General features: G+C 39.4%; 1 protein-coding gene across 1 annotated transcript; it reads left to right on the top strand.

The window, feature by feature from the left end:
- Positions 1-6,622: 6,622 nt before the first annotated feature.
- On the top strand, positions 6,623-21,357 carry LOC135168721 (G1/S-specific cyclin-D2). Its single transcript, XM_064133178.1, has 5 exons — positions 6,623-7,623; positions 11,599-11,814; positions 17,548-17,713; positions 18,323-18,468; positions 18,888-21,357. The coding sequence occupies exons 1-5, from the start codon at positions 7,426-7,428 to the stop codon at positions 19,086-19,088; spliced, it is 927 nt and encodes a 308-aa protein (XP_063989248.1). The 5' UTR covers positions 6,623-7,425; the 3' UTR covers positions 19,089-21,357.
- Positions 21,358-21,443: the final 86 nt, after the last annotated feature.

Here is a 21,443-nt window from a genome sequence, read left to right as displayed (position 1 = left end):
ACGAAGAAAGAGGCCTGGGTAGGTACGTAGTGCGGGCACCGTATTAAATTCACCAACGACATTCCGGTGGGATCGGGACACCAAATGTGGCGTGTGTCCCCAGGTCCAGAATCAACCATCTAGTTTGTTTCTTTTGCCATTTTACGTCGGTGTCTTCACAAAATCAATTATCCAGTTCGTTTATCTCAGGATACCGGGAACATTGAATTTTTATTTTTCGTACACTGCTAACGAGTTCGAGCTGATTGATTTTTTTCATTCTTTGGATTTTGGTGGTTGGTGGTTTAAACGAGAGGAGATCAATTGATTTTCAAAAAATTGTATTTTGCATTCATCACTGCTCCCTCGAAAAATTCCATTATTTTGTCTCACCGTATGCGAGCAAGTTATTATAACGGTTCACGTCTGTATCTGTCACTGTTTAACAGTCTCCACCAATTACATATAAATCGTTTCAAAACTGTGTGAAATTGGCCCCAAATACATCTTTTTTGCCTGCCCGCTATCGCTTTTAACGATTGTACATAAAACTCAAGCAAAAACATGTAAACCTTCTTTATGATGCACCAGGCGCAATTAATTAGCAGTCTTTGAGAATTTTATAGGTTTTGTCGTCCGAATTACAGTCTTTATAACACCATTAAACTAGAAAGAAATGACTGTAGAAGCACCCACTACCCCTGGTTGTAATTCTCTTACTTATCTTCCTTCACTCGTTCAACCCTTGAACATACCTCAATTGATAACTCAATTCGGAACTGTTGAATCGGTGTCTCGGGAGGATCTTAACGACTCCATTACTACTGACAATGGCAGTGTGAGATATTTTCAATTTTATTATTCGTTACGTTGGTTCACAAGGAAATTCATGGACTGGGGATACAGTTCCCACCCTCGACATATCAAGACTCAGATGTGTTGAGGACAACATGACCAAATAAAGCGTCTCGCCCTCTGTGAAAAGTTCCGACAGTTTCTACCGTACCCAACCGGTGTGTTTTTGTTGGATCTTGACGTACGGAGTCTTAAACTGTGTCTCGAATACTCATCATCTTCATTTTTACTTCTGAGTGATTGTTTGACACTTTTTATTAACTGAGGACTTCAGTTTATCGGAGGCTCCCGGGAATTTTAAACGCAATCCATTGCTCCATATTTCGTCGTATTCATATTCATATTCTCTTAATTGAGTAATTGCCATGGAAATTATTGCGATGGGCATTTTTATCGGCAGATGCTCACCAATTTTTTTCTAAATGGAAATATTTCATGTCGAGTTATTTTTTATTAAGAATCAGGCGTTTGAAAATTCAATTTCGCACAAAATGGTCTGGGGGAGTTTAACCTTCTTGTATTTCTCATTTGTACATAATTTCCCCGGAACGAGTTTAAGTACATCCTATTACCGAGCGCGACTATTGGGGGCATTATTACCACCGGGATTGGCCCATTTCGGGCACAAAAGAAATGGTCATTTGCCTCCTGTCGAACCTGCCCCTGTAATTCTGTAAATTATAAACCCAGCTTTCACAATGATGAGCTGTTACATGCAGTGGCACCTGAAAATTGAATAAGTAGGAATGACATTGGGCTTAATAAATCTCCAGCGGTATCAATTATCGCAATGAGAATTTATAAATATTTTTCAGTTCATTTTGCAACAATTAAATCTAAAAAATTCCAGGGAAAAAATCAAATATTTTGGGAGATGTTTTTTAGATAAAAAATCACGGAATTTTGATTTGAAACTTTTGAAGAATTCGAGTCATTTGGAATTGAAAAAAAAAATGGAGAAGTTATGAAAATAACAAATTTCTCTCACTCCAGTTCTCCCGTCATTTCGACGATTGCTAATGCGAACGCACCGTGTTGAAGTAATTGCACCCAATGCTCAGCTACTTACCTCCATTTTCAACCAATTATTCACTTGCGGCACATCACCATCCAATCGAGAATGGCCCCAGCAATTTTCAAAATTTCACAATGCAATTCACAGGTCCGAATAATCGAAAATTTATTGTTGCATTTGGAGAAATCTCCGGTACTCGACGACGTCAAATCTCCTGACAATTGGTCCATTACCGGTTACTACAGAAATCGTCAATTCTTCAAGAACAAGACTCTGAGTTGAGAAAGCTCTCAGCGGGTGCGCAACACCCCCATTACCCTGATGAGAATCGTCGATTACCCAGTCACGGTGTCTGGGAGCTCGACGTTGCCCTCCCCCAGGCACTAACCGGAAACGAGTGTAGGAGGTCAGAGTCTCAAAGACTGATAATTACGTCATGAAATTTCTTAAGTTCATTCAACAGATGCAACTGCTAAGCATTTTTCGCGAGCGATATATTCCACAGGGGATCATTCATCGGAAATTATTCGGAGCCAGTACCGATTGAATTGAGTCAGTTCGTAAATTCGTTAATCAATTAAAAATGTTTAATGACGATAATCAGCTGGGGACGACACTAACTTTGCAGTCGAAATTCCTAAATTCCTATCAATCAAATGATCCACAAACTCGATAAAAAAAAAATAAAAGAACTTTCGTAAATAATTAAATTATCGTGGACAGGAAATCCATCTCTCCTTCCTCCCTCCGCATTCTCGTAATGCAAACGCCATTTCTCGTGACTCTTACGTAGATTGAGCATACAATTACCCCAGCAAATGTCCTCCTCCAATGTCTCATCTCACGTAGCCTCAAGAGAAATCCCTCAAAAACATTATCCCAAATATCAATTAGCTCAGATTATTTTCTTTACCTCCTCCACTGCAACCAGTCACCCATATTTATCCACGAGGAGTCAAGGTCTCCGGCGATGAGGGCCCAACACACTCAGCCACGTAAATAAGTGTAAGACAATTGAAGTGGCACAAACGAAAGCCGACTTCCTTCTCCCCATGGTTTCCACTATGGAATTGATAATGTAGTAAGAAAGAAGGAGAGCACGCGAGCGTATCGAGGGTGTACAGTGGGTAAGCACCATCCAGAACGGTTCACGGTCTAGTGAAGTTAAATACGAGTGCGTAAATTTTACTCCAACCACTCCAGCTCTGGCCTCCACATACTTTCATTTAAACAGCCGGCCATCTTTGATGAATAATGACCGGACTACACCGTCAATATCGCTGGTGGATTGATATATCGATTAATCCAGTGATAAATGAAAAATTGTAATCGAGTGCGTGACTGATGAGTTATTTTCGGGACATGAATTTCATTCGGGAGAAAATGTAGAAAAAGTACGGAGTTGTCACTAGAAAAATTGAATAATAATTAATTTTTATTGTGAACCTCTGGAAAGTCAACAAAAATAGAATTTTATTAGGAAATTGTGGAGTTTTTGAAAAAAAAAATCCTCAATATTTTTTGATAAACATATTATTATTGAGACTTCGATAATGAGAGGTATAAATATTCACCCCTAAATTACGCGAAATTCTCAATTAATTAAGGAGGCTAGAATATGTTTACTTTTAATAAATTCGCTGTTGTTAAGTTTTAATAAAATAATTACGTTGAGATTAACTTTCCCAGCGATTCTTCAGTCAAATAGCGCTTTTATTAACGATTCGATGAAAAATTGTACGAGCTATATTTGGATTTTCCTTCGGTAACGACAGGAGTAAAAATAGTGGAAGTCATCGCCTCGTATTTTCCCTGTCCCATTTTCCCCGTGAAAAATCGTGTAATTGCCATTCACAACTTGCGTGAACAGATTCACATCTCACACTGACGACAACAATTAGAGTCCAAGGAATAGACTGCGTACATCGGATCCACGATGACCAAGGAGGCAATATGCACATCCGGTGTTGTGAAGGGGGTCTTGGACGTAATCGCGTGTGCATGTCAAATTCAAGTTCTTCCCCCTCATCGTATAAATACATCGTGAAATTATGAATTTATTCGTATCTAAAAATTGTTGAGTTAAAGGGTGTAACAAGGCAGGGAATTTTAAATTAAAAAAATTTTTTTCTCCTTTCAATCTTGACGACGAAAATTTATCTGACGGAAATCCTGAGCTACCGCCTCCGTTGCAGTCACTCGAATCTTGAACGTTTCAATGAATTTCCACGAATAGTTGGAAAAAAGTTACTGTTGTGAATGGAAATTTCTGTTTCGTTAATCTTTGACAATAAAAATTTTGTATTTTCCATTTACAGTTCAAAGGGCCTATTATTTATTATTAATTTCCTATTATTTATAGTTCATGAGGCCATGAGTACTTTAAAAATTGATTATCATGAGATATGCAATGGCTATCAGGAAGTTATTATTAAAAAACACTGTTCACTGTTCGGAAAAAATGAAAATTTCATGAAGACTGAAGTCGTAGACTTCGCGAGACCTCGGGGATTATATTCGTGAAGTGTTAATTAGTATGGAAAGGGTTTCGCGATGCTATCTACACAATTGCATGATCGCAGAGTGAAAAGTACAAATTAACTAATTAAAAGAGCGCAGTTAGGTTCACTTAGAAGGAAAAAAATATGAATTGATTTATAAATAATCATTTTTTTGCTAATACCCCACTCCCCTCGAACCTCCGAAGTCCTCCCCTAGTCCTCAAAATTTCAAATCTTCTCCCAACGGTTCTTCCCATCCTCACCATATGGTAACTGATAACAATTCTATCACCAGGAATCGGCAAGTGTTGGCGCCGTCGTCATCTCAAGTTGCAGACGACATAATTCGTTGCTCAGCATTGTTCACTGCGGTGCTGGGGCTTCTGGAAGAAGTAGAGAAATTTAAAAACCGTTATTTTCCAGCCCTGAGGGCATTTAAAGAGCCGTCCCGTCGAGGGAGGTCTTCCTTTGGTCTATTTTTCTGTTTGTCCTTTGAAAAAAAAAATCAGGGGTTGTTGAGATGAGAATATTTCTAATGGTTCCACGAAGTCCTTCAAGTGCCGAAGGTACTTCCTCCGGAGGAGAAAGAAACAGGCCTGATCCTCTGGACTTTGGAGCAGGATATTTGGGGCTTTTTTTGGAAGTTTCGGTGTCTTCTATTCTTGGCATAACAAACTGGACAATTTTTGTTCTGTTGAAAATTCTACACCACCGCCGACGAACCTGTTTGAAGTTCATTCGTCGTCTCTTCATGAAGACTCAAGGGAACTTCGACATTTTCATCAGCAATTTTAGTTCGTAAAATTCTATCAAACGTCTTCTCCACCGTTGGTTAATTCGTTTGATGCCGAGGATCGGAGGCCAACTTCTTTCTTCATCTTCACGAGATAATGATAATTGAGAACCGTTAGCTTATTTCTAATCTCTATGTGTAAATTTCCAACTTCTTTTTATACTCTTTTTTTTTGAATTTTTATCGCTTTGATTCAGTTAAAAACTTCATTCATGCTCTACAAAAATATGAATGAGTTCATTATCAATGAAATTATTTTTCAGTATTATCAACTGTCACTTTCTCCGAAACTATTCCTCATGAGCATTACTTATTTCTGATTATCTTGATTCCAGATACTCAGTTTAACGGTTTTATCGTTCCCACATAAAAAACTGAGATTCGCAAATTAGTTTCGCCAAGTCGAAGCACTATATATTTATTTCACTGAAAGATGCAATAAAAATGACGATTCCCCATTGCAAATTACGCGACTCGTTGTCGTACTTCTGATAGAATATTTCCCTTCCTGTGGGAATGTTTACCATTTCTTCTGGAGTGTCTAGCACATCCTACAGGAATGTTTATTATTTTCTATGGGAAAGTTTACTGGATCCACATGGTAATACTTCATACGTGCATATGGAGTATGGGAATACCTGACACTTCCACGGAAAAGGGTTCATTCCCTTCAAAAAAAAATCTTTCCTGTGACCTAAAAAGCTCTCTTCCAAAGTACACTAATTACCCCTATATTTAGCAGTAATTGAACTTAAATAATCACCAACCTCTCTTTAAAGGGCAACCGAACCCCACCTTCTAATGAGGCTCTACATATTCGTATTACTACTGGGTAAATAGGGGTTAGATTAACCCTTATCACAAATCCCCTATTGCAGCCGAATCCGCATGCAAAAAATCTCGTCCCCAATCTACTGAATTCCCTTTAAAAAACCGAATTAAATCCCCGACTAGTCCCCGACACGAGGCTAGCGCCCCCCTCCCCCCACCCCCAACTGGCCCCGAAGCCGGTCGGTTACACCGTCGTATCGGCCCGTTCTCTCCACGTTCGCATGCCTGTTACACCTCGTCCTCGCGAAAAATGTACTTCACGTATTGGGAGTGAGGGTAACAGCCACAAGTGGTGATCGCCCGAGGTGGGGGTCGACCGGTGGTGTTGCTGCTCCTCGGCTCGGTCTACTCACCGATCGAAGGGAATGCGCAGCGAGCGTACAGCCTGCGTGTAATGTTCCCTCGTGGAGTCCACGTTGAGCCGATCTCAACGCACAACGACGAGTGAGAGCGGCTTCGAGGAGTGAGAGAACGCGAGAGAGAGAGAGAGAGAGAGAGAGAGAGAGGCCACAGCAGGCGCCCAAAGAGCCGAAGTTCGGTCCCCGCGGTGGGGATTACGTGGGGGAGAGGGGGTACAGTGCCAGATCTTTGCGTGGCACATCGCTTGGCGCCGAAACTGGTGGGGGTGTCGGGTTGTGAGTCCGCAGAAGTCCCTCAGCGTCCAACGAGACCTCCGTCCGGCATTCTGACCTGGTAAGTCGCCAGTGTCGGATCGTGAACAAGTGAAAGAATCGGTAGACCCTCATCCAGTTATCATAGTTTACCGTAGATCGGAGGGACAAGGGAACCCTTGATAACCAAATTAACGGAGGGTAATGAACAGTCAGACGGAAATCAGGCATCGAGTTGTGGAAGAAAGGAAACAGTAAAATACCGACGGAACAAGTACTCCCTCTCCAAAGGCCCCACACTACGCTTATGAAACGGTTAAAAGGCCCTGTAATTAAATTATTATCTAGTGATTATTGATTAGCCCAGTAGTAACCCAAGTGAACGATATTTAAGTTAATCCAAAGAGTGCTTCCAGGACGGGGCCCACTCGATAAACGAATTATATCTATCATTTATCGACCGATGCAGAGTCCGTTTGGAAGGGAAAAAAAAAATTAAATAAAGTGTCTGTGCACGAGGTGCCCACGAGGTCGATTTTATTATTAAAGCCACAGGCAATCGTCACAGCTGAACAGCAGAGGTGATATTCCAAGTTTGTTATTGTATATTCACCAGTGGATAAATAGTGTACAAGTGGTTATCGTGATAATCGGGGGATTTTAAAGTTTAAAATTCCATGTCAGTGAAGCTCATTGGTTGATAAATTGAGAGGACAGCTGGGGAATCGCAAGTGTTGGAGGAGAAATTTCTAACGCTCGCCACGTGGAGATCTCCCAACGAGCCATCTCCGTCCGACGCAAGTCCCCCCTTTAAGAACATTTTGGCATTTTCATTGGAAAATGGATCTTCTGTGCTGTGAGACCACGGAAACAGAGTGCAGGGCTTATGCTGATCCAGCATTGCTTGGTGATGAGAGAGTACTTCAGAATCTTCTGAAGACCGAGGAACGTTACGCCCCTAGTAGCTCGTACTTTGAGTGTGTCCAGAGGGACATTTCACCGCTCATGCGCAAAATTGTCGCTGAGTGGATGTTGGAGGTGAGTTATCATTTATTTTTTTCAGCAATGGTAGAATACACGACTTCCGGTGTTTGCGATGCACGTGGAGACGGGGATATTTAAATCAGTGGGTGCGGGGAGGGGGGCATTTAAATGTCCTTTTACGGTTGGACTTTGGGACTTGTGGCCAGCGGCCTCAGAGGTATCCCCGGTATCTGGAGGGGGGTTTTTTTTTTAATTGGAGTTTTGGGGTGATTGGAATCCTGGTATTCCTGGTGATGAGGTGGAGGTGACTCTAGGACCCACACGTGCGCGAATATTTCTCGAGGTCGCCGATCCCAGCTCATTCTAGTCCCTCGGTGCCATTCGCCTTGACATCCGGCTCATATTTGATTACGAACGACTCTCGTAATACTTCGGGTGTCACGGTTGGGGGAAGATTTTTGGGTTTGTTCGGATGATGGGGCAAAATGGAGGCTTACCAGGCGGTTCCTGGTGGTGGAGGTCGGGGAGAGGGAGGGGATCTTCGAGAGGAAATTTAGGTCTGAGATATGGGTTGGGAAAATGGAAATTCGAGGCTGGTTTGGAAGGTTGTGGGGAGTTGTCATGGAGTTTCTATTTTCGAGATGGGTATGGGAACATTTGAGGGAAAATTAATTACGGAGGAGTTCTGATAATCAGGGGTGATGATTAGTTACAGTTTTATGGCTTTGATGATCGAAGGGGTGAGGGTACATGCTGCGAGGACAATGGACTAATGTGTAGACGATATTTATTTGGCGGAAGTCAATTGTTTTTTATCCCACAGAATTATTGGTTTAGAATTTTTTTTTATAGATAAATCATCGAAATCGTCAGGTATTTTAGAAAAAATGGATTCCGCGTGGTTCACGGTTCCAAAAAAATTATTTTTACGTTGAAAAATGTTATCATTTGTAACCCAAGATAGACTGTCAATTTTTTAAAGGCCCAATCCAGCTTTAGCTACACTTCCAACGCAAAATGCATACAAATCTTAGAATGAACATTTCGTGGAATGCAACAATCAGAAATGGATCTCCAGAAATTTATCAAAACCCCTTTACTCTCGCCCACTGAATTCCCCCAAAAACGTGTCTTCTCACATTTTTGGATAAACCTCGTGGTGTCCGAAGTATTTACAGAGTAGTATTAGTCACTCTTATTGAGTTTCTATTTTTGGATTTTTGTGAGAAAGAGAGGAGTCAATACTTGTTGAACACTCGCAGATGGAAATCTATACAGTGACGTAACGAGTGCCACGGCGACATCTGTGAAGATGGAGACAGTAGAGTCTTTCAATTTTTTCCTTCTCACCGATTTTATTTTTTGTTTGTTTTTTTACCCCACGGGGGAATTCCTGCGAATGTCACTTTTGACGTTGGGCGGTGAGGGGGGAGGGGGAGGGGGGAGAATCGGACGATTCGTTAGTTCAGGCATTTCGTTGACCATCGGTAAATTTTTTTACACGAGAACGAGTAGTCAGGGTCTCAGGTATATCAGACCCCGTCGTGTTGAGAATGAAATTCCGCACACGAGGCAAATGGAGTTTTTTTTTTTTCAGGTATTTTTTTTCTTCTTTTTTTTTTTTCATTCGACGTACACAATCAGTCTTGACTTCCTCTTTCATTCAACTATGGTAATAACTCTCTCTGCATACGTTTCCTGGTCGACAATGTATCCACGAGTTTAAAACGAATGGAAATAAGAGAAGGTGAAGACGAGACACTTGAACATGATGAAACAAAAGGGAATAATTGTCATTTCCGAGAGGACAACGGTGCTGGTAATGAGTCTATCTGAATCGTGTTAATGCAGTGATGCATTGAGTATAATTGCAGTCATCTTGAGTCGAGGGGGAATTTGTAAGAGTGACCTTGGCTGGGGTGAAGACCTGGTGGAGGGGAATGCAAGAGATGTGGATAAAAAAAAACGTGACTGGACTCGTCGAACGTCTGCCAAGTTTATTGGCTTCAATTCCCTCATCTCTGGGGTCTGGGGACGACCAATCGAATTCACTGGGATGACTGAAAATCTCAGTGACATTATTCATCATCTCCACCTATTGCATATTGTTATGCTGATGGTGGAAGAGGAGAATTCCCAAGGAATCTATCAAACTTGTTCGAATTTCTTTTTTATTCTGTCTTGTGTAACCAACTGAGATAATACAGTGTTTTGTAATTGTTGTTATCTCGGTAATAAACCATTTAACGACAAATATTTTCTCGTATTGATAAATTCTAGTACTCACCGAGAAACCCATGAGCATAAGTCGCATTTGATATGCTTGAAGTGTTTACGTTTTAAACTGACACTTTTGAAAATATTCTCATTTATTTAGGTATCAGAATTTTTGAATTCCTTCTGGTCAATCCCAGGGAGCCAAACGATACAATAATCTCTCTTAATCATCCACTTATCTCCCTAATGAACGATTCAAACGACAATATTCCCTTTAAATTTTATTTTAAAACCATTCACGACGATGGTTTCGTGAATCAATCAATTGACTGGAATATCGAATGGAAATATCAACAATGTCATGTGGGAAAATCTATGTAGAGTTGACTCTATCACATTGTGATACAGATTATTGTATTATTCAATTGTTATCAATGAAAATTCCAACAGCACTTGTCGCAATAATATCGATCCTTATCGCAATGAATATCCATTCGTTACTAATAACAAATTCGATGTATCAGTGCACGTCTGCAAAAGTCACCTACGAATTGGATTTCTCGCTGACGAGTATTCCATTAGCTTCGGGTTCATGCTGCATTGATAATCCGACCGATGATAATTTATTCCTCATTTAGATACCATAGAAGTGAATAATTACCCGGTTGAATTCCTCATTTTACCTATAATTCTCGTGCCACTAGACTGGATTCCGAGGAAATCGCAAATCCTGACTGCTCCTTTTAATTGTCCCCTCATTATTATTGTTATTTCTTCTCCATCGTAGAGCGATTATAATTGCTGGAATAAAAGGGCACCTAGGGTAGACTTCGTTCCGCTCATTAAGCCCCCTTTTTTCAACGCTATCAAGCGATTACTGACGCCCCCTCGACAATTTAACGTACCCTCTCATTCTTTTTCATGAAAATTATGATAAAACGAGGTATCGTGATTTTTTGTCACCGACAAGTCAGACAGGCGTTATCTAGTTGTCGGGTAATTTGATGCTACGAACAATTGAATTGTTCGATTGATAAATTTTGAAGATCTCTCGTGCTCTTCATTGCGTGTTAACTGCAAAAATGGCGACTGACACGGTGGGTAGACTTTCAGATGAGGATAGATTTATTGTATGATGTTTACTTCCTTCGGGGCTCGTTATGGTGGCCGAGGGTATGTGCAAATGATCGAATTACTCCTTCATGTGTAAATGATAATCAGAAGCTATTTTAGGAATATAAAGGGGTTAAGGGGTATATCTTGAAGAATTATCTACTAGGCTCAGCAAAATTCACAATGACGAGACATTTTTTATAGCCGAGTAACGAACTTTTATGAGGATGTGTTCAGACATCATGTGTTATCGAGATAGCTGAGAAATTATTAGAGAAATTTGGTAATGAATAGATTAGAAAATACCTTTTTTTGAGTAAACATGGCTCCCAACGGTTTTATTTTTCTAGTTCATTCGTTGGACATTTAATGAATAGAATAGATCAATTATACTTATGCTCGCAAAACGCGAAAAGTTTAGTCAAGAAGAAAAATAAAATCAATGCGATTAGAAAGTTGGAGATCAATAGAATTTGCGCAAATATTTAAAGTCCTTTCTCTCACCTCATGTCATGATGTCTGCAAACTTCTAAGGCTTACGTATATTCAATAGAAAAAATGTGGGAACGGAAAAGAATGTCGGCGTGTGTCGAATATTCTTGCGAAATAATTTCTGAGTTAGAATTATTCTTTATGTGTAACTTTAGCATTCTTCTGTTGAAATGAAAGCTAACAATTTTTTGATATTTTCATGTTCAGGTGTGTGAGGAACAAAAATGCCAGGCTGAAGTGTTTCCCCTGTCGATGAATTATTTGGACAGATTTTTATCAATCTGCCCAATCAGAAAGTCACAATTACAATTACTTGGTACCGCATGTCTTCTACTGGCGTCTAAACTACGAGAAACGAGACCAGTTACAGCTGAGATTCTTGTGTTCTACACCGACAACTCCATCACACTTGATGATTTATGGGTGAGTTGATGAGTTTTAATATCAATGTAGCGGTGGAGGTTGCATTTGTGATATTTTTTTAATTTTCAAGGCCATTTTGCATTCAGGGGAAGCTTTGAATTCAAAATGGTCTGGAATTTCGACCTAGAAGTACCGCTAGATCCCTAGTTCAGACTACCCTCAAGGAGTTAAGGATTAAAACGCCCCAGAAATTCGAAAGGGATTGTAATTTGAAAAGGGGATCGTGTGGGGAAATATTTTTGAGTCATGTTCAAGGACTCATGAATGCAATAAAATAATGATTCGTAGAATTTGTTGTTGGAAAATCACTGGAGGGATCATTAAATAAATCGTCAAAATTTCATTGTGTCTGGATCTTGCAGATGTCAATCGAATTTCCTATGTTTATATTGAATAATTGTTAACGGTGAAGATCGAATACCGTTTGGATCCGCCAAATCCACCGCTTCAAATGTAAAATACGTAACGCGATTCGCATCTATTGCCCATACCATCAAAATATTTACGAAATAAAATGATATTCATTTATTCTAACTCCTCCTTTATTCCGAGAGATGAATTTTTGTAATTTAAAATCCTCCCGAGACAGTTTTTTATCTGTTCTCTAGGCACAGGGCGGTGCGATACGTCTGGTTATCACCCGTCCGTTACTTCCACACCGGCGAATTCGCGAGTTAGAACCCATCCGGAGATAATTCTCTTCTCGTTCCTCGTGCATTTATTTTTCATTTTTCGTCTGTTTCGTGTCATGATACTCGTTTTTTTTTGCGCCCCATGAGAGGCGAATGCCACGCAAATTCATGTGTCGGGTTGATTTGGAACGTGGAATAATCCGCGTTTCGAGTGGAGTGATGCAACTGGAGATCATGAGGTTTTTTTTTTAATTTTTTTTTGACAACTCTGAAGAGCAAGTCGGGGTTTCTGGCAAACAAGTTGATAGCCTGAGCAAGCCTAAATAGATAACGCCGCTGATATGAGGAATTATTTAATATCGAAGAGATGGGTCTATGACAATCTACGTAACCCGGTTCATTTGAAAATTTTAATCCGTAAATGAGTAATAAAAGCTGCAGAAAAAGGTACCATTCATTTACTCATAATCATCAATAGTTCACTGAGCCCACAATTTATTTAAAAATTCATTGCTCTCTTCCATGAATAGGGGGAGGGGGGGGGGTTCATGAGACAAACGAATTACGTGAAGTTTATTTTTTTATAATTTAGAAAATTGCAATAAAAATTATTTTTCAAGTGGTGTACGCACAAGGCGCCTGTAAATCGCAATCACAACAAATCCGCGCGTAAGGGTGCACAAGTAGGATATGCGAAGGAGGGGTGTTTCGGCCCATTTTCCCCCCAAGTAGTTGTTACACACCGTGCATTATCGAATTGGATGAAGCAATGTGTCGCGTTGTATCTCCGCTGTTGAATTCCGGCCGGGTGGGTCCCTGGATCCACAGGAGCCATGGAGAGCAGGTGATAGCCAGGTGGTGTCCCTGGAAGGGTGCACCGGGCCCGTGCCTCAACGCCAGCTGCATCTAACAGCCTGTTGCACCCCTTCTTTATATCGTTTCTTCTCGTCATATTCTTTTTCTTTTATTATTCCTTCTATGTGGTTTTTTCCTTCGAGGTCTCTTTCTTTATGCACCACTAGAGAGACGACAAGTAAGAGTGAGGAGTCAGAGACACGTCGAAATCGCATAGCAGCTGGTTTTATTCGGGAGAATAATTTTAAGTGATTTTATGGGAGCTGCGATGATATTTGATATCAACTTTTGGTGATTGAAAATTTATTACGATTGACAATAATTTTTTTTTGTCCTGGATAATTAATTGTTACTCAATTTTCCGAGGCTCGAGAAATAATCGAATGATGAATTGCAAACATGCAATTTTTGTATTAAATAATACGAGTTTTACTGTTAAAAAATATTAAACAATTTGAACTAAGAACTTGATTGAGTTTTCTGCAGAATTTTAATTTCATAATCGATGAAATGTCAATCAACCCCGCGGATAATTGTCGCTGTACCTTTGACGTGTTACTATGGGGCAAGAGGGGGTAAAGAGGGATGTTTTAACCACCTGCCCCCGCAATTAAACCCCCGCACGTGACTCCAAACAGCGGTAATACCTCCAGTCTACGGAGTTCTAATTTACCCAGTCGTCTGGCTTCGCCCTCCACCTGCTCATTTCTGGATACCTTCACCTTTTTTTTACCTTTGTCTTCACCCTTCCCTCAATTCTCCATGCACATCCGTCCATCGGCGCGGTAATAAACCCCAATAACAATGAAAATAAACACACCGCTGATGCATAAGCTGCAGGCGCACTACAACTTTTGGAAGTTGAACCCACGATCGTCAGAATAAACTGCATGTGAAATTCACTCCATAAACATTCCAAGAAATTGTTATCCTGTCAACATAATATCCTGTAATGTTTCTATTTGTCTGTCGTCCAATCCGAGTGAAATTGTTTATTTAATTTAAATTACTGAATGAATTTTCAATGATTTGGATGAGTTGGGGCGAATTTCGAAGATTAAAAAAATGTCTTGAAACTGGAAAATCAATTTTACTATCAGTTGAAGACCCCAGGACCTGTCAAATTATTTATCAGGATCGTAAATTGAAAATCCCTTTCAGTATCTGAGGAAATAATTTCACAAAAACTCGAAATAATTCGAATGATCTGAATCAGGTAAATCAACTTTTCACTTCAGCAGCAGATTAATGTCACCATTTGCTCACAGAAACTGCTCCCAATGCACAATGTGAAAACAGCAAATATTTATCCATCAACACAGTGAGAAAATCCTCCGAAATAAATTAATTGGGTCTTCCATGTGGTTGCAAGAAACTTCCAAGATAGTAAAACGTAAATGCGTAAAGAAACACCTGTGCACAGTGGCGTGCATTCACCTTGCCTCGTTGATCGAGTAAAAGATCGAGTACATCATGACATATGGCGTCCGGAACTGCATTTTCTTTTCTTTCGTAGGGGGCGAGGGAGGTCCCTCACAAAAACCCCGAGACAGGAAAAGGAAGAGCAGGACTTTTGTGTTACATCAACAACACGCGTGAGATAATTCCTCAAATTTCTAACTGGCCTCGATTTCTTACAATTGGGCACCTCAATTCGCATGTGGAACACTTTCATGTCGGTCATATTTGGAATAAAATTTTCAAATTAATCTCATTGTTGCCCATTCGCCCCTTTTTATTCGATAATATTATATTCGTCTGGTCCACAATTTTTTCGGTCGAATCCTTTTGACATTTGCAATGGAATAATTTTTTAAAGAAATAAATATTTAATAAATAGTACAGATTTTGTCAGTTATATAGGACATTCGTCCGTGTGCCCCTAAAACTGTGTAAATACAATTTCATACTGTAAAAAATACTAATCAGCAAGTAGATAATTCCACCAACGTCTGGCAGCGCTCATCGAAAGTAGCTCCACGTGTATAAAAGTCTTTCGCAAACGTTCTTACGAAATTAATTAGCGAAATCGTTTGGCTGATTCATTCATTTAATAAGAACACAACGATCGGCGAGATGACTCGCTGAATCAATTACGTAGATTCTTCAGCGGGTTGAAAAAATTCCCGAATTAATGAAATTAATCCTCAATTTCATTCATTTTATTCTTTTGCTGTCTGTGAGCACGAAACGTGGCGGAAGAAATATTCGCAGTGGCATTAGAAATAGTTTGACCATGAGGCCTTCGGTGTGGAAGAGGTGGGGCCGTCGACCGGCTCCGAGGCCATCGTTCTAAAACCCATGCTGTATACGAACAAACGCGGTGCTAGATGAAAAGAGCTTTCTAACAATTTCAGTTTTCTTTTTATTTGGCCCTGACGAACGTTGCGGATGTGACGTGGTGAAAAATTACTCTATTGCTATTCATGTCATCCGATTCGTGGGAACATCGATAACTCGGAATTGATGGGGTTGTAGGACTTCTCATAATGAACTTAAATCATTTTGTTTAATTAGTGGACAGTGGAGTGGAACGATGGGTTGAAATTTCGTCAGCAGTCAGTCGATAAATCCAAAATCCTCGTGGAATTCTCTGATTTCTTCCTTCATCCCACACCCTCGATCATCACTCATCACCTGCCTCCTCCCAACATAAACTAATGAAACTATCCAGGTCACCCCTGGCCCTAATCACCTGAAGGTGAGTTTCGCAAACTTCCCAGGTCTGGTACCATCATAAATCGTCCAGGAAATCCTCAATCCACCGAAAGTTATTAATTTCCTTTTCTTTTTTTTTCGAAGAAGGTATGAAGGTAGAGCAGATGTGCCGGAAAGGTAGTTTCCAGGAAGGAAGGATCTCCACTGGTGAGGGCCAGTGGGGGCGAGAACGCTCCCAGTAGCGCCAGGTCTCTCCTGCACGTGGAAAAAGAAACTTCGACACCCATTGGTCTCCGCCTATGGATTCCCCCCTCTTCTTCCCATCTTTTTTTTTGGAGTTTCTTTCTTCTCGTGGGGACTAGGCATTCCGCTTCGGCTTCGGCATTGTACTTAATTTTCGGCCAGAATGGTAAACACCTTGCTCACACAGGCGCCGCCCCCCTATCTCTCTTCAGTCTTTTTATCCTCGTTTCACATCGCCTCGTTTTCTTTATACCTTGTTTCTTCCTCTACCCCACCTCTGGATATGGTGTATATTCGCAGGTATAGATTCCTCAACGACATGTGGAGCCTGATAAATCGAGGGGACCCAGTTTCTGGGAATTTTTACATTGTCTTTCGCAGGATGAGATTGCGGGCCTTTTTATTCTCGATTTGGGGCCTTAGTTGGGACGATTTGACGGTTTTTTTTTCGGTGAATATTGGGAATTATGAAGTGCAGGAGATTTTTCGGTCTTGATCAGACCGAGCATTGTTGATTAGCCTCGAATGCGTCCCCCTGTGAAGGAGATTTTCAATCATTCAGCCCTTTGATTAAATAAAAAATTGAGAAACATATATATTTCGTTATTAAAAAATACAAAACTGAAGACTATCGTATCGATATTTCGTCCAATTAATCGACTTTTAATCGCGAAAATTATCTCACACGAAATTGATTCCTAATTCGATGCTTATCCTGCGCATTACATGACAAGCACGTACCATTACTTTTCTCGGCATATCAATGCTTCCCCTGAACGATTATTATTATTATTATTTTTAGTTTTCGCAGTGGTAATACGTATGAAATTGTGTGCCCACACGTAGTCCATATGTCCTCTGTGCAAATAGAGCGGTTGAGTGAATGAAACAAAAGGTGGGGGACGATGTGGAAGTCACGCTCATGAAGCAACGGTGCCTTCCTCTTCGTCATTCTTCGTCTTTCCTTACTTACACTTTTTACTCATTAGCTTTCTCTCATGGAGTACGTAGTGCACGGTACGCTGCGTACACGCTCGAGTAACATCCCCGAGATCTTAACTCGAATTGACGATACACCTTGAGGGCACTGGGGTATTATATCCACAATCTTCGTTAGTTTTTCCTCTTCATGAATGTGTTAACGACGTTGTAATATCCCCTCCCCCATATCCTCTCCCAGGGGGAGGAAAATTCAATTATCCAAGGAAAAGAGGAAACCCGCGCCTTGAGGATGTTCTATACTATTTTCAAGTGTCACGGTTTTAGCAAAATCGTACGGAAAAATCATCGGAGAGTATCAATTAATTGGGAACTAATTAGATATTCATGTTTGGTGTTTTTTCAGAGGTGGGAACAACTCGTCGTGTCAAAACTCAAGTGGGAATTGTCGGCAGTTACACCCGGTGACTTTCTTCTTCACATACTGAGTCGTCTGCCCATTGATTCACTAGCGTGGGACTCACTCATGGTCAGAAGACACGCACAAACCTTCATCGCTCTCAGTGCCAGAGGTGAGAATTATTTTCTGCACATTGGGAATTTTTCACGTCTTCGTGCCGATAATGACGGGGTTTTGAACAATTGAATTGTGAATGATTCATTGCTGACAGAAACTGTCTTTTTAAATTTTTAAACATCATTAATTATCTCTTGATGACTTGAATTTAGGAAAATTTTCAATTATTAAAAAATATCTGTTAAATTCAGTTCTTTGCTGAGATATAAACGATACATTAACTTTCTGTGGCTGTAATTTTATTCACAAGAATGGAATGTCTTAGCAGAAGATGATTTAACATTATCATTAACCAGTGTCTGTTACTGATGTAATTTAAAATTTAAAAGTCAAGTATTTTCTCGAGTTGTGTCATTTATTCGTTAAATCTTGTGTGTGGAGAATTAAAATAATCCGGGTTATAAAGAAAAGTAAATAAAAAATTTCAAGGCTACCCTAAATTGTCTTATCACATTCCTCTCTTATCTTTCCACCGTTCACTTGCACCAGACGGGCGAGTGTAATTTTTTTATTTCGTCACGACTCGGTCAATGCCTCCTCCTCTGTACCTTTAAACCCATTAGCATTCATGATTTTAACGATTTTCCATTGGTTTTATTTTCAGAGTACAAGTTTTCCATGTACACACCCAGCATGATTGCAGCAGCAAGCGTTGCGGCGGCTCTTCATGGGCTCGATTGGACGGGAAAAAGTGGTTATGGACTCTCTGGACTGCTCGATGAGCTCACCCGCATCACTGCCATTGAACAGGTTTGTTTAATTTTCTCCCTACAAAGTTGATTATTACCCTTCTCGTTATTGATCTCAACTTTTTTCAACATCCTTCATTTTAAATTATTGGAATTGGAATACTGTCTCGACAATTTATAAATGACTATAATTGTATCAATATCTCGCTTATTCGAGCAAGAAATTTCTGGAGTAAATGCCACTAAAATTGACGAAGTCATGATAGTGTGCTAAATGAGGATTACTCATAGTACTCTAATAATTCAAATTCTTTAAATGAAAATTAACAAAAATGATAAAATTAGGTGAGTAATTGAAAAAAGTATAGACTATTCAGAACAAAACATTTAAAAATATGAATTTCCGACGGACTTTCGACAAAGAATAAACAAATCTCAGGGTAAGATGAAAATAAATTTGAAATTATTTTTTTTTTTCAGGATTATCTCCAAGGATGCTTCGAACAGATCGAGGAGATGGTCGCCCAGGCGAGAAATACGAATTACCAATCATCAACGACAAACACAATCGGAGCGAGTGCACCAACAAGGCCGTTGGGGGAACAGAACACGAGCCAGGACAAAATGATGGAACATGAAAAAGCGGGCACTCCAACTGACGTCAGAGATGTCCACTTTTGAGCCCTGGCTCGTTATCAAGTTGACGCTTTTTTCACATTAATTTTGATTCACCACGAGGATAACAGCACTCCTGCCGAGTGGAAGGATCTGGGGAGGATTTGGAGAGGTGCACAAGGGACCCCGAGGGACTCTACAGTGTCTAGATGAGGATTGCAACGTCTCCTGAATTTTCTAGAGTAAAATTGACAAATTATTCTCTTTTATCGAACATAATTATCTCTCTTTGGATTATTTAATCGCTGAGAGTCAAGTCGGGAGACGTTCTGGGGGAAGGCAATACAATACGCTTTACGTATTAGTTGAATACACTTAATTTTTAGCAATAACGAATGATTACATTTTACGAATAAATCCAGAAGGGGAGAAACGATTGTAATTATTTCACGTCACGAATTAATCGACGATTTGAGCGAGATATGGAGCGGTAAATGTTTATAGGTGTAATGAGATGAGATCAACAATCATAAGAATGAATAAATATAGTCATACCCGAGTCATATAGCGTTTTGTAAATATGTGTGAGAGAGAGAGACAGGATTTTTTATATTCACACAAACTGCTAATGTTTAGTTATTAATGCATAGTTCCATTTCTCCATCTAGTTTGATATCGATTGTAGAGGTCGATTGGTATCAATAAGTGTCCGGAAAAAAATTATTCGATTTAGTGTGTGGAGGAGTGCGTGTGAATGAGTGTTTCATTAAAATCATAAGCCGAACGAAACAGTGAAAATAAAGTAAATGAACGTTGAACCAGGGGAAGAAGTTTAAAATTGTCTGCGGATTTATATATATATATTTTTTTTTACTTCTTGTTTTGTGAAGAAAGTCCGTGGAAAGTTCGCAGTTCACATCCACGTTAAATATATATTATATTTTTGTAAAGAAGAGAGATAAACAAATTCAGTTTCTTTTGTCGTGTTGAAAATCGGTAGTTGCCGTTTTGTAAATATTTATAGTATATAGAAATGTTCTTATTGGAAAAAAAAAATCTTTTTCTCGTTTTTTAAGTATGTAAGATGAATTTGGAGAGTGTGCATGGGGAATAATTACGCCCGCAAGATCTGAAGGGTTTTCTTGGCTCATTGAGCACAATAATAGCCCAATGTCTGATAAAACTGGTTAGTACTTAATAAGAAAGAAAAATGTGGACGACGAATTTTATAAAAAGTGTAAAATAGAGTGGAATGGTGGGTTGAACGCTTTCTTATTACTTTTTTTTTAGTCAATGGAATACGTCGTCTGCGTGTCCCTGCATTCATGGATGATTTTCTTTAAGGTAGATTACATTGTCAATAACCAAATTGTAGTACAATCTAGGCGCGAGTAATGTTAAAATCCTGGAGATGTTCGATCGAGCACTGCCTGTTTGATTAGCAACCCGGAGAGATGCGAAACAATGCATTTACGTGTTATGTAATTTACTAATTTCAACTGTATTTTTTTTTGCATTTATAATCATTTTTATAAAAATGAGGATGCGGTACGAACGGAGATTGTTTTTTTATTTTTCTTCTTATAATTTCTTCGACGGTTTTGGTCAATTCCACGAGGAATGATAAAAGATGAGTTTGATCATTTGATTGATACCTTTGAATTGGCTGAGCCGTGGGGGACTTTCTGCTTGAAACAATCATCTTTATATAATTATAAAAATGCATTTCCCGTAGAAAACTTCATGAAACAATGTTATGCATTATTTGTTTGCCAAAAAGGTTGAGTGAAAGGTGTATTTTTTTCAAAACTCACAGTTTAAAAGATACAACATTAAAGACTTCATCGACTTTCGTCAATGCAAAGCTGAATTTAATATTCATTAGAATTTTGTTTAGTTTCTCCTACTTCAGTCGTACTACACTCACTCATACTCTAAACATATTTCAATGGTTAACGTTGAATAAATTTTTTTTCTATTTTTCAACTTGAAATTCGACAATACAATACTGTCACTAGTGCTTTTGTTCAGTCTCTGCTGTTGTAAAAACAAATCAGTTAACCATGCAATAGAACCACAGATATACCTCAAAACTCGCACAAAAAAATGTTCACAAGATTCCCAATTATCGTCTGATCGTGAAAAAACGATTTTAGCCACCGGAATCACAATAACTTTTTTTATGTAGCATACTTTATTATTATTATTATTTTTAATGATAACCACAAACTTGTAATATGTAGAACCCCAAACACTTTTGTACATATCAATGTGCGTTAACGATTTACGCATAGTCGATTGAAAATAAAGTATTGGTATTTTATACAACCAAAAATATTCTTGTTCATTAAAATTCTCCCATTATGTCCATTTATTATCAGTTGATTGAAATTGTGAAAAGGAAAATATATATTTGCATGC

This window comes from Diachasmimorpha longicaudata, chromosome 13 (genome assembly GCF_034640455.1).
Source record: "Diachasmimorpha longicaudata isolate KC_UGA_2023 chromosome 13, iyDiaLong2, whole genome shotgun sequence".
Taxonomy (NCBI): Eukaryota; Metazoa; Arthropoda; class Insecta; order Hymenoptera; family Braconidae; genus Diachasmimorpha; species Diachasmimorpha longicaudata.
Note: the sequence above shows the minus strand (reverse complement) of the source record. Positions and strands in the feature narration are given on the sequence as shown.